Genomic DNA, 14,646 nt, shown 5'->3' with positions numbered 1-14,646 from the left:
AGTCGTATAGGTGTACGTACTTCCTTGATCAACCGCTCTTCGTGCTGCTCCATCTTCGATCATGTTTTTAAAAATGGCGGTCGTGAAAACAAACCAAACCGGGGAAGTAGGGAAGCGGAGGTGCGTGTACAGTGGATGTAGAGTGGACCAATCAGAGCCCTCTTGTCTGCGACGCTGTCTGTGAGGCTTCTGCGGTGGTCACAATTTTTGGGAGGTGCGCGCAGAGCATCTGCGAAGGGGGGGGGCTACGCAGACGCCATCTGCGACACCATCTGCGAGGACTGCGTTGTCAGCATAAATTGGCCTTAATACCCCTTTTCCACCAAATCAGTTCCAGGGCTGGTTCGGGGCCAGTGCTGGTTCACAACTCGTTCAACTTGCGAGCCAGCTGAGAACCAGTTTGCTTTTCCATAGCTCGCGGCGCTAAGGGAAGCCACGTCATTACGTCGTTGTATACGTCAGTTACGTCGCTACGTTTGCATAAACCTTGGCGCGAATATCGAAGCAAAAACAACACGGAAGAAGCAGCAGCAGCAATAATAATAATGAATGACTTCGCGTTTGTACAGCTGCTGCTTCTCGTCGCTTAAAAATGGCGATCTTTTGCGGTCTTGTTATTGTTGTTGGTCTTAACAACTCCGCCCCCGCAACGTAAGCGGTTCTTTCCTCTGGCCCAGCAGAGAGTTGGTGCTAGCCTGGAACCGGTTTTTCTGGCCCCAGAGCCAGTTCTTTGTCAGTGGAAACAGAAAACCCGGTTCCAAACTAAGCACTGGCCCCGAACTAGCCCTGGAACTGCTTTGGTGGAAAAGGGGCATAAGACATTCACTTACAGTGGTGCTTGAAAGTTTGTGAACCCTTTAGAATTGTCTATGTTTCTGCATAAATATGACCTAAAACATCAGATTTTCACACAAGTGGTGTGCAGCAATAACTGCAACTAAACGTTTGCGGTAACTGTTGATCTGAGGAATTTTAACCCATTTCTCCGTACAGAACGGCTTCAACTCTGGGATGTTGGTGGGTTTCCGCACGTGAACTGCTCGCTTCAGGTCCTTCCACAACATTTTGATTGGATTAAGGTCAGGACTTTGACTTGGCCGTTCCAAAACATTATTCTTCTTTAACCATTCTTTGGTAGAACGACTTGTGTGCTTCGGGTCGTTGTCTTGCTGCATGACCCACCTTCTCTTGAGGTTCAGTTCATGGACAGATGTCCTGACATTTTCCTTTAGAATTTGCTGGTATAATTCAGAATTCATTGTTCCATCAATGATGGCAAGCCGTCCTGGCCCAGATGCAGCAAAACCATGATACTACCACCACCATGTTTCACAGATGGGATAAGGTTCTTATGCTGGAATGCAGTGTTTTCCTTTCTCCAAACATAACGCTTCTCATTTTAACCAAAAAGTTCTATTTTGGTCTCATCCGTCCAAAAAACATTTTTCCAATAGCCTTCTGGCTTGTCCACGTGATCTTTAGCAAACTGCAGACGAGCAGCAATGTTCTTTTTGGAGAGCAGTGGGTTTCTCCTTGCAACCCTGCCATGCACACCATTGTTGTTCAGTGTTCTCCTGATGGTGGACTCATGAACATTAACATTAGCCAATGTGAGAGAGGCCTTCAGTTGCTTAGAAGTTACCCTGGGGTCCTTTGTGACCTCGCCGACTATTACACGCCTTGCTCTTGGAGTGATCTTTGTTGGTTGACCACTCCTGGGGACGGTAACAATGGTCTTAAATTTCTTCCATTTGTACACAATCTGTCTGACTGTGGATTGGTGGAGTCCAAACTCTTTAGAGATGGTTTTGTAACCTTTTCCAGCCTGATGAGCATCAGTAGTGCTTTTTCTGAGGTCCTCAGAAATCTCCTTTGTTCGTGCCATGATACACTTCCACAAACGTGTTGTGAAGATCAGACTTTGATAGATCGCTGTTCTTGAAATAAAACAGGGTGCCCACTCACACCTGATTGTCATCCCATTGATTGAAACCACCTGACTCTAATTTCACCTTCAAATTAACTGCTAATCCTTGAGGTTCACATACTTTTGCCACTCACAAATATGTAATATTGAATCATTTCCCTCAATAAATAAATGACCAAGTATAATATTTTTGTCTCATTTGTTTAACTGGGTTCTCTCTATCTACTTTTAGGACTCGTGTGAAAATCTGATGATGTTTTAGGTCATATTTATGCGGAAATTTTGAAAATTCTAAAGGGTTCACAAACTTTCAAGCACCACTGTACACCTCATAATGTTGAATTTCCAACCTGAATTCAAGAGCGGGGGGGGAAAAAACTCCCAGGAAGGTGTCATCATCCTAGAAGAGGAACCTCGCAATATAGTAGTGTCAACACGATGATGTACTCTTTCGTAAACATCAAGTCGATGTCTACCTTGATGAAGTTCGAGACAGAACTTGATAAGTGGCTCAGATCGTTCCTTGACACTCCACCTACACCCGGGTACCTTGGAGTGAAAGCAAGAAAGCACAGCTTTATTCATCACACATTTGTGAAATTTCCTCTCTGCATTTAACCCATCTGAAGCAGTGAACACACACGTGAGGAATGAGCACACACACATACCCAAAGCAGTGGGCAGCCATGCTAAAAACACCTGGGGAGCAGTTGGGAGTTCGGTGCCTCACTCAAGGGCACCTCAGCCCAAGGCCGTCCCATATTAAGCTAACCGCATGTCTTTGGACTGTGGGGGGAAACCCACGCAGACACGGGGAGAACATGCAAACTCTGCACAGAAAGGCCCTTGCTTGCCGCTGGGCTCAAACCCAGAACCTTCTTGCTGTGAGGCGACCGTGCTAACCACTACACCACCATACCGCCGAGTGGATCGGTAGCAAGTGTTAATAGCTGGTATCTTGGGAATCGGCAGTGGAGATACGAGATATGCTTGGCTTGAGTGATCAAGCTCGAAGCCGATCCAAGGGATCAACCCCGAGTTCAGTACACGGCATCAAATTTAAATCAAAATGGTCGCTCGTATCATATCGTATATCATATCTAACGAACCACACGCTTTCTGTGTTTCTATGCTAGTCTGTTAAAAAAACTATCTTGGACAAATAACCTGGAGCTGGACGGGCACTCAGAGAGCGCAGACCTCTGCCAAGGGCAAGAGTCGCGGCTATTATCGAGTTGACCACTTTATCTGTCTGGATGAGTCGTACGTCCATGTCCCCAAGTGCTCCATGATGCCAGCTTTCAGTATTAGGTTTGAGCAACTAGCTTCCATGTGTGCCCCAGAGGAATACTGGTATCCACGATTAGTGATACGGAGGAGTCATATTTCTACACTGGCTATGTTTCATGACTATTGGATTTTAAAACCTATGGCGTTCTTGACGGCAGACTTCCACCAAAACTGAATTCCGCCTCGCAACGTTGGCGACAGTGAATATAAATTCACGGATCCGCCCAGTGACTCGGACCGGCTCGGAAATTTAACAGGTTCTATCTTGGTTTATGTGACGGCCTTCCACCAAGTTTCACGAAAATTGTTTTCAGAGGTTTTGCGCAATCCTGCTGACAGTCAGACAAACAAACCACACGGAGAACATAACCACCTTGGTAGACCTCGATAACGTGTGACTTCATGACGAGTGTATAAAGCAAGAGAGGAAATCCGGAGTTGGAGCTTCGTGAACATGGGCGAAACTTCAAATCTTATAGCTCACAATTTATCTGTTTGAGACTTACCAAAAAGTCCAAGGGGCGGAGCCTGATCCAGCTCCTCCAATAACCCGAACTCTCAAGCTGCCGTACTCTACCCGGGTAGGAGGAGCTTGAGCAGGTATGACTCCGCCTCCTGGACGTTTCCTTTCTGCAGTAAATTGCACTTGCAGCTTGTTCACAGTGAGCGTGGTTTGTTGGTGCATTTTTCTTCACTTTTCCAAACCTTCCTTGTTGTTGGTTGAAATGTATTTAGCTGTTCAGTGCTGAAATGTTGCTCGTTGTGTCATCTTTACACTGCGTCTTTTTCCCCAGGTGGTGGGCAGAGGAGCTTTCGGAGTCGTGTGCAAGGCCAAATGGAAAGGCAAAGATGTTGCCATCAAGACCATCGAGAGCGAATCAGAAAGGAATGCTTTTGTTGTCGAGGTACGATCTGCTCAGGATGAAGGTGCTTCCTTTGCTCTCCGTTGATCTTGATGGAATCCTGGGTTGAGTTGAGCTTCATGTCCTCCTTTAGATCCCTGTTCCGAACTCACGGCCTGAAAGGGAAACTGACCCATCAAACACATTAAGATGTTTATATGTTCATTTCTTGCAGTGTAGCATAGCATCAGTGGAGACGTCGGAGACCGAGTCCCAGAATGCATCGGGCTCGTCTCAGCTTGTAGCACGAAAGTGGAGGAAGTGAGAGAGCCGGACAGGTTGAAGGACTAAAGCACTGCCGCATCTCTGTCTCTTGTTGTGTGTTTTTCTACTTGAGCAATATGGATTTATCACAAAAATACATGCATGTGTTTTATTATTTTGAAAACCCACCAGCCGGCTGATCTGGCACGCTTTAATTGTGTGACAGTAATGGCGTAAATACCAGCGCAATGGAGTAGCGTCCGAAAGTGGTTTTTAATTTTACCAATGAGTTCACTGTATAGTCCTCTATATAGTAATTCCCTTTATAGGGAGTAGTGAACGAGTGAGTGATTTCGGACACAGGGAAAGTCTCGCTCCCCCCTCCCCCTCCCTCTCTTTCTCTCCCCCTCCCTCTCTCTCTCCCTCCCCTCTCTCTCTCTCTCTTTCCCCTCTCGACCCCCTTCCTCTCTCTCTCTCTCTCTATCTCCTCTTCTCCCTTTTTCTGTCCTCCCCCCCCCCCCCCCCCCCCCCAATGCGTGGTGTAGGTTATTTCTGAAATTTATATCAGCTTACACTTTTAAGTTCAGTCCATTCATTTTCCAGGCCACCAGAACCCTCAGAATCAACTGAGCAATCTGTTCACCTGACTCGTATTCAGGCCCCTGCTTGATTTTTATTTTTATTTATTTATTTATTCATTCATTCTGCCTTTTTCTTTCTCCAGCTTCGTCAGTTGTCTCGTGTGAATCACCCCAACATCGTGAAGTTGTACGGCTCCTGTAAAAATCCCGTAAGTTTACGTTTTGCACTTCAGCTGAAGGTTTCCTTCAAGAACCATTCTTTTATGTATTTATTATGAGCAATGGTTGTGGGGTTTTTTTGGTGTGTGTGTGTTTTTTTTATATTTGTTTATGTAAGTCTAAACAGTTGTGACAAATAATATCTTCTCATACGTATTTAAATCCAGTTCCGATCCTGCTCGTCCTTGAGATCGTTAGATGATCAGATCCCAGGGCTGATATCACTGATTGAGAGTGTGTTTCTCTCTCTGCAGGTATGTCTGGTCATGGAGTATGCAGAAGGCGGCTCTCTGTACAATGGTGAGTGAGTGTTTTTTTTTTTTTTTTTTAAGTGAATAATTCAAAAGGAATGTGGATCCGAAAGAGAAAATCTTCCTTGTATTCAGTAGATTTTAAAAGAACTTAAAAACAGGGTGTGTTAATAAAGCGTGAATTGTTGAGTCATTTGTTTCTCAGTCTGCTCTGCTGCAATCATCTGATTCCTGTGTGATCGCAACAAACACACAGTGTGTGCCACGACCTCGAACAGGTGCAATGATTCAGCATTCTGATCAAGGATCTTCTGACTTTTGCAAATAACAATGATTTGTTTCGACCAGGGGTGTCAAAGGGACACCACCAAGCCAGGGATCAGCTCGATAAAGCTTCTTATCTGGTCCAGCAAATGAACTTGGAATCCGTGCGCTAAATAAAAAAAAAAAACATCCTGTGAACTGTAACTGAATTAAAATTTTATTTTTTATGAACAAGATAATATATATTTCTAGGCACTGCCTAAAAGTGGAGCTCTCGATGGGTGTATGAGCAAAATATTTGCAAGGGCACAAAATCAACCTGAATAGAATGATTTACATTATAGAGGTTTTCGACCCACATGACTGTTGCCATGTCGACAAGTAGATGGCGCCATTTTGGCGGTCACAACAGTGGCGACTCCCGCTAGCCCAACATGTGGGTTATCGAGCGACATTACACCGTCAATATGCTACTAAACCTAAATTGAATAACTTTAAGAAGTAGGCTACTACTTTTAATATTTAAATAGAAAAACCTGCTTTAAAGATTTGTCAAAAAATATGTATTTTCCCTTTTCGCAGCACGCATTGTTTGAATGGTTGCCATGACAACATCTGCAAAGATTTCCAACAACATTTTGTGGCAAAAAAATTCCATAACAGTCTACTTCAACGTGATACCAAATAAAAGTAAATTCATTGCAGTTAGAAAAATAGTGTCCAGGTTGAGAGAGAGTTGCATTAATCATATAGAAAAACGCATAATAATTAATATGTCTAGTATCAAATTCTAGTTTTGTCCATTGCATATTCACATCTAAAAAGTACAACCCACCCAACAACATGGCTCTGCCTCGCCTGAGGGCACCGTGTATGTTAAACCTAGACTACACGTAAGCTGCCCAAACACTAGTAAGAAGCCCGGTGCCAGGTAGCCCCATTGATGAGGCCGAGCGGTCCCCGTCTCGCGTATATACAGTGGGGCAAAAAAGTATTTAGTCAGTCACCAATTGTGCAAGTTCTCCCACTTAAAAAGATGAGAGAGGCCTGTAATTTTCATCATAGGTACACTTCAACTATGAGAGACAGAATGGGGGAAAGAATCCAGGAAATCACATTGTCTGATTTTTAAAGAATTTATTTGCAAATTATGGTGGAAAATAAGTATTTGGTCAATAACAAAAGTAAATCTCAATACTTTGTTATATACCCTTTGTTGGCAATGACAGAGGTCAAACGTTTTCTGTAAGTCTTCACAAGGTTTTCACACACTGTTGCTGGTATTTTGGCCCATTCCTCCATGCAGATCTCCTCTAGAGCAGTGATGTTTTGGGGCTGTCGCTGGGCAACACGGACTTTCAACTCCCTCCAAAGATTTTCTATGGGGTTGAGATCTGGCGACTGGCTAGGCCACTCCAGGACCTTGAAATGCTTCTTACGAAGCCACTCCTTCATTGCCCAGGCGGTGTGTTTGGGATCATTGTCATGCTGAAAGACCCAGCCACGTTTCATCTTCAATGCCCTTGCTGATGGAAGGAGGTTTTCACTCAAAATCTCATGATACATGGCCCCATTCATTCTTTCCTTTACACGGATCAGTCGTCCTGGTCCCTTTGCAGAAAAACAGCCCCAAAGCATGATGTTTCCACCTCCATGCTTCACAGTAGGTATGGTGTTCTTTGGATACAACTCAGCATTCTTTCTCCTCCAAACACGACAAGTTGAGTTTTTACCGAAAAGTTCTATTTTGGTTTCATCTGACCATATGACATTCTCCCAATCCTCTTCTGGATCATCCAAATGCTCTCTAGCAAACTTCAGATGGGCCTGGACATGTACTGGCTTAAGCAGGGGGACACGTCTGGCACTGCAGGATTTGAGTCCCTGGCGGCGTAGTGTGTTACTGATGGTAGCCTTTGTTACTTTGGTCCCAGCTCTCTGCAGGTCATTCACTAGGTCCCCCCGTGTGGTTCTGGGATTTTTGCTCACCGTTCTTGTGATCATTTTGACCCCACGGGGTGAGATCTTGCGTGGAGCCCCAGATCGAGGGAGATTATCAGTGGTCCTGTATGTCTTCCATTTTCTAATAATTGCTCCCACAGTTGATTTCTTCACACCAAGCTGCTTACCTATTGCAGATTCAGTCTTCCCAGCCTGGTGCAGGTCTACAATTTTGTTTCTGGTGTCCTTTGACAGCTCTTTGATCTTGGCCATAGTAGAGTTTGGAGTGTGACTGTTTGAGGTTGTGGACAGGTGTCTTTTACACTGATAACGAGTTCAAACAGGTGCCATTAATACAGGTAACGAGTGGAGGACAGAGGAGCCTCTTAAAAAAGAAGTTACAGGTCTGTGAGAGCCAGAAATCTTGCTTGTTTGTAGGTGACCAAATACTTATTTTACTGAGGAATTTACCAATTAATTCATTAAAAATCCTACAATGTGATTTCCTGGATTCTTTCCCCCCATTCTGTCTCTCATAGTTGAAGTGTACCTATGATGAAAATTACAGGCCTCTCTCATCTTAAGTGGGAGAACTTGCACAATTGGTGGCTGACTAAATACTTTTTTGCCCCACTGTAAAACCATGGATGTATAAAGATAAAACCATCGTAGCCTGACTAGTGGGGCTCGGTGCCAGGTAGCCTGAACACCGCCTAACAGGGCTTACGTGTAGGCTAGGTGCTAGGTTACATGTATAATTTGTCAATTATCTCGCATACGATATCTTTTAAACTTTTGGAAAAGTTACCTGAGACAAAATGTTCGCCACACAAACGCGTGTGTTCGGTGGGCTGCCAATTCTCTCGCCTGATCGCCGCGATCCACTTTTCGCGACGCTGTCAATCGGCCGGGAACCTATGGAACGTTAATCCAGGTTTATCCCCTCTTCTGTTGTGGCAGCTAACTGGACAACACGTATCAGGCATTCTCCGATAAAAGTAAGCGATGAAGAAGATGGATATTCCAAGCGTTGTTTGCTGATAAGCGTGGCTTTGTTTGACCTCCAAAATGGCGGCGTAAACAGTATCACGTGACCCTATGACGTCAGGTCGAAAACCTCTATACTGAATTACATTAATGGCATTTAGCAGATGCTGTTATCCAGCATGACACAGCATACCCAGAGCAGCCTGGGGAGCAGTTGGGAGTTAGGTGCCTTGCTTCAGGGCACTTCAGCCGTTCCTTCTGTTCCAGGGAATGTGAAACCAGCGATCTGTTGGTCCCAAAGCTGCTTCTCTAACCATTAAGCCATGGCTGCCCCATGTATTTATGTTCGTTTATCGATATTCATTTATTTATTTATATCTCGATGTGTTAAATAACTGAGAACATGGCACCTTTTGGTTGGACAGATGACTCTTATCGGTGTTTATGGTCCCGGTGTGCCCTGTTAGATCGCTCGTTTAAACGGTGAATAGCTCTGGGTGTCTACTCTCAGTTCGAGTCCTGGGTTTTGCCTGTAAAGACTGTGTGTTTTTTGTTGTTAATAAGGATAAACCAACATGAAGACCAGAGAGATGTCTGTGGGAGGAAAAGCAAGCCATTTTGAACACGCCTGTTTGTCAAGTGATCAAAAAATATCGGAACATGCACTCGATCATAAAAAATAATCTTAATAAATCAGGTGAAATCTAATAATCCAGTTTCTCAACAAGACTTGAAAGATAAGCTTGATTCATTCTTAGGCCTCGAGAATTCTCGCATTGCAATTTCAAAGGGAAAAAAATAACTTGGTGTTTTATTTACTGTTTTTTTTTTTTTTTTTCCCCTCAAGCAATTCCAAAATGGTTATGGACTTTTATTCTGTTGTATTGTTGTGACTGGAAGAAAGCAAGATACTGGAAGTATTTTCGTACCAAGCTTATAAGTAGAAAAAAAAAGTAGCAAAAACTCTCGAAACTAATTTTGTTTGTGATGTGCATGCAAAAACTACAGGGTCTTGAGGTTTTGGTTTCTTTTTTCCCCCCATCTTGGAAATTTGTGAAGGAAAAACAGAAACTGTTGTGAATATTTTCTGTAAAATTTGTTAGTGAATAATCCCACGTTTTTTTTTTTATTAAATAAGCACTCGATAAAAATCCGTCGATGTTATGGAAATGAAGATACAGATTTTGTTGTCCGCTGGTCAATCTGCGGTCTTCGATTGACAGACGTCGTACAGTTGCAAAAGCCGTCAAAAATCAGGTCGCTTCATCACCATGTTCTCATCAGTATGGAACTGTGCGTGGGAAAAAAAAAAAAGACTTTCTTTCCAAAAAGAACTAAGGTTAGCAGTTTCTCAGCAGCGGGCGTGAATACTTTTGCAGAACTTTTTTTTTTTTAAACAAAATAATTTTGCAATTTACATTGATATTCTTTTTCCACCCCCAGTTTGTGTAGTTGCATAACACACACACGCACACACAGGATCAATAAAGTAAATCTATCTATCATACAAAATGTGGCCAAGTTCAAAAGGGGGGGAGATACTTATGCAAGCTGCTTTATTTATTTATTTATTTAATGGGAACTTGTTGTTGATTCTAGGATTCCTGTTCTTGGCTGCAGGAGTGGAACCCAATGTGATGATCTGCTTTTGCATGCTGAGATGCTTTTCTGCTCACCACGTTTGTAGAGAGTTGCGATATCCTTCCTGGCAAAAAAGCTCAGCCCGATCTGTCCGTTTTCCTCCGCCTTCTCTTATCAACAAGGCGTTTGTTTCCGTCCACAGATCTGTCACTGCGCAATCTGTGTTTTTTGTTTTTCGAGCCATTCTGTGTAAACTCTAGAGACCGTCATGCGCGAAAAAAATAAACCCCAAGGGGTCGGCAGTTTCTGAAATACTCAAAGCAGTCCATCTGGCACAGTGAAAGACAGTCAGTGACTACGTTTACATGCACGTCCAAATCGAGCTGCTGTTGGTAATTGAGCAAAGGGTCAAAGCAGGGGTGCCAGAGAAATCCAATCCTACATGCACAAGTGAAATCGGGCTATTGTGCAAGGTGCATTGTGCACCCGAGCCACACGTGGCGCTACACGCCCCATCGTGTTGGTACACTTCCGGTTGTCGTCATGAAGAAGAGCTATAGTGTTGCCAGATAATGCTGACGTTTCCCAGCCCAAAACATGTTCAAATCCGCTAAAATGCACTTAAAACCCCCAATCTGGCAACACTAGAGTTCCGTGTTCAAGCTGTTAGGCTTGCTCTAACAGACTATGGCTACAAACTGTCCGGCGCAGACCACTGTTTTGTAAGACAACTTATTTTGCACAATAATATTTTTCTAAAGTCCATTTTTTGCTTACAAAAAATTTTTTTTTTTTTTTTGGCTTACAATTTAACTTGTGTCTTAATAAACACACAAAAAGTTCAATTGTTTTGTTTTTATTGACATTCTTCAGATGTTGGACATGTATATACACACACAAATACAGTGACTTGTTTATGTACACAATTCACAGCTATGCAACAGCTGTACAGATGTATTTGGTGATACAGTAAGTGAGCTAAATTTTAACAGTGCAAACAATGCCACAAAAAGAAAAGATTCATGCCGTTGTCATGATTCGTTGTCATGCCGACCGAGGCTGTTGTGTTTCCCGCTTGTGGTCTCGTCACTCGTCACTTCCGGAAGTAGCTCGACAACTAGCTCGATAGGGTATACATGCACAAAGTAGCTCGGCAGAAATCGCATAAACTAGGTCGTGTAGCTCGATTCCGAGAAATCAAGTTCGGTTCAATTTCAGCCGAATTAAGGTGTATACATGGCATTTTGAACTTCGATTTCAGTCGAGCAACGGCAGAAATTCGATTCTCTCTATGTGCATGTAAACGTAGTGACTCTTTGAGATGCCATCCCCCCCTCCCCCACATTCTGATGTTTGAAGTGAACACTAACTGAAGCTCTTATACATCGTGCTGCTGTCGAAGGTTGATTGCTTGATTAGAGCGCTGCATAAAACAGCAGGTGTGCCTAATAAAGTGGCCGGTGAGTGTAACTTGGAAATCAGTCACGGAGAGGAGTTGTGCAGCGCTGAACGTGCATGAAAACGCACCACACTTTCAGACGTACTTGAGTTTCCCATTATTATTTTTTTCTCTCCGCAGTGTTGCACGGCGCAGAGCCACTCCCGCACTACACAGCGTCCCACGCCATGAGCTGGTGTATGCAGTGTGCTCAGGGCGTCTCGTATCTCCACGGCATGAAACCAAAGGCGCTCATTCACAGGGACCTCAAGCCACCCAAGTAAGCACCGCACTCCATTACCTTCTTAGGTCACATGTTGGAAGCCCTTTATACCGTCAAGTTCCAGCCACGAGGCAAATCATTATAGATCATGTCTGAGATGTGCTCCCGTTTCTACAGTAACCGGGCTCACACGGACCTGTATAACAGACGCGTCACGTAAACGGACTTTTAATCCGTGGGTAACTCTTGATACGGCGCGGTTTCATTTCACGTTCGGGGAAGGTCTCCGGTCTCGGCACCTTGTAACTTTTTCCCGAGAGGCTGGTGAGGAGGCGACTGTTCATAGTGGGAACGTGAACTGACTTGTTGAGCAGAAATTTCACATGTAACAACAAATGGATAAAAAAAAGATGTGGTTTTTTTTTTTAATGCATTTTAAAAATCGTACTCGTAAACAACCGGATTCGGACGCGCCGCTATAGAGGGCTGCCGCGTGACGTCACCGTACCGCGTGATTTTGTTAGGGCACCATATTGGAAGACCAAGTACATACATACATACATACATACTCACTCACAATACAAAACAAACTACGAGCGAGAGTGAACTGATATTACAGCTGTTGTGAAGTGACACGATGAGTGAAGTGACACGATGGCTGATAATTCTGGTTATGTGAGTACATTACCAGCTGCAGAAAGGGCACGGTATGTGGAGAAACTGGCTGTGATTGATGGGTTTGACCCATATGATAAGACTCGGGGCAAGGGAGAATGGAAACATAAAGGAGGACCTGACACCAATTCTGCCATCTGTTTGCTACCCAGACATTGTAAACTATTGCAATCTGTATTCATGCTGTTATGGATTTTTTTTATTTCATAATTTTATTTTTAATTTACTACTTATCTGTTTTTATTTATATATCTTTGAATTATTTGGACATGGGGGAAAAACTATATTTAAAATCCAAAGAGGGATGGAGGGAGGAAAATTAAAACAAAAGAAAGAAATGAAATATATAACATGAATGTGATAAAATTAAGGATGTTTTTATTCAGTAAACATTTAAAAAAATGTTCTACAACACTCTAGCCTAGTGACTTACCAGTAACAAAATGGTCTGAACATATTCTGTACTGCTGTAGATTTGAAGTATTCAGATCCGCTCTGTATAAAGCAGCTAAATCCTCTCGCTGTCTCCTGGCAGAAAGCTCCTTGGTTTGCTCCCCTTGTGTCTCAATCACAGCTGGTATTCTGTAGAAAGACTTCTTTTCACCTTTCCCATCAGCTTTGTTAGAACCCTAACATAGCACAAAAGTTTACCATTGTAGGTTTTTGATGATCCAAGTGCCTCGTGGGTTCACATACCGCGCGCTGCCGTTATTTCCCCCTAATCACGAGTTTGTTGGTCTTCCAATATGGCGCAGGGTTTGTTTACTTCCGGTTTCGGGTGACGTCAGTGCAAAGGGTCTATAGGAAGACGATCGATCCGTGTCGCATCCCTTTGTTAATTGTTTTCCTAGAAAAGCACCCCCCTCCCAAGTGGTTTATTCCTGACTTGTATCGTTTTTATTTCTTCACACATGATGTGATGTGATGTGATATTTTTGTCATATCGCTCATCCCTGTTATCAAATCCTTTGAATTTTATATTCTATCCAGATCAGATGGAGCAGCAGTATGTAGGGTATGTGGCATGGCCGAGGTGTGTGTGGTGTCGCTTGTTTGCAGCTGGTTATTTACAGGCTGTGATTGGAAAAGCCTCTGGAAACAAAGTGACTGAACAGCTGCTTCTCTTCTTACAGAGTCAACAGCACCAGCACCACACCCAGCATACTGAACCTCATGCTCGTTGAATTTAGATAATTTGGCTTTGATTGATTTATTATGAGTAGTTCATGGATGCAAACGGCGCGCCTTTTGGCGGATGCCACCTTTTTCACGGCTGTCTGGGGGATTTGTGTGAATCGCGCAGATCTGATGAGGTTTTTTTTGGGGGGGGGGGCGTTGGAGTGTCTGATTATAATTTCATCAAAGTAAATTCTGTATTAAAATTACTAAATAAGCAAATGCCGTTACAGTCCATGAAACATAGGAAGTATAAGTATGAGAAGAAAACAGTAAATCAGAAAGCTGCGCACGTAAAGCCAATTGGCTGCACGCCATTATCAGGCCTGGCGCCGTGGGGGGGCGAAAGGGGGTGTTGCCCCCTCGTGGCTACAGCCGCGCCCCCTCAACGGAGACTCAGATCACTTAATTGTTTTCTTATGAAAATATAAGGCCAAAAAAAAAAAATAGTGTGTTTCCGGTAACATGAAATACTAAAATAAGGTCGGTAGGTAGGAAAATTTTTTTTTTTTCTAAATTTTTTTTTATTTTGTTCGAAAAAATTAACACAAGTAAACATCTTACAAAATAGTATTTTGGCACAGAATCCTTTATACTACACATTATAATAAAATAAAAGTGTTTTAAATCTTTAAACGAGTAAAAAAAATATCGCGAGAGTTCGAGTTATGATCTACGGAAGCGATATTTCATGATATTTTCATGTAATAACGTGAAAACATCTTATCAAGAAATAACGTGAAAATAACGTCCTAGGCTAGGCTACTTCGATTAAAAGCAGACGGCCTAGCCTAGCCTACTGTAGAACTTGGGTCGAGCAAAAACACCGAGCACAAACATGGCTGAATCCTGAATGACTCCTATTTGTATAAATAGGGGACTACATAGGCGGTAAAATGTAGTGTTTTTCCCTGCCATGGAAGTGCACTTGTATACTGAACAGGAAGCAATTTGCATTACAGCCTTGAATGAGGATTCAAAAGGGCG

The 14,646-nt window shown here is 43.2% G+C and overlaps 1 protein-coding gene across 2 annotated transcripts in view; it reads left to right on the top strand.

The window, feature by feature from the left end:
* The window catches only part of map3k7 (mitogen-activated protein kinase kinase kinase 7), a 69,385-nt gene that overhangs the window by 3,953 nt on the left and 50,786 nt on the right, over positions 1-14,646 (top strand). For both annotated transcript variants that reach the window (XM_060913953.1, XM_060913954.1), the window contains exons 2-5: positions 4,012-4,122; positions 5,048-5,113; positions 5,378-5,423; positions 11,727-11,865. In XM_060913953.1, the coding sequence (XP_060769936.1) occupies positions 4,012-4,122; positions 5,048-5,113; positions 5,378-5,423; positions 11,727-11,865 (362 nt within the window). The remainder of the gene's footprint in view (positions 1-4,011; positions 4,123-5,047; positions 5,114-5,377; positions 5,424-11,726; positions 11,866-14,646) is intronic.

This window comes from Neoarius graeffei, chromosome 2 (genome assembly GCF_027579695.1).
Source record: "Neoarius graeffei isolate fNeoGra1 chromosome 2, fNeoGra1.pri, whole genome shotgun sequence".
Taxonomy (NCBI): Eukaryota; Metazoa; Chordata; class Actinopteri; order Siluriformes; family Ariidae; genus Neoarius; species Neoarius graeffei.
This window is presented reverse-complemented; position numbering and strand designations above follow the sequence as displayed.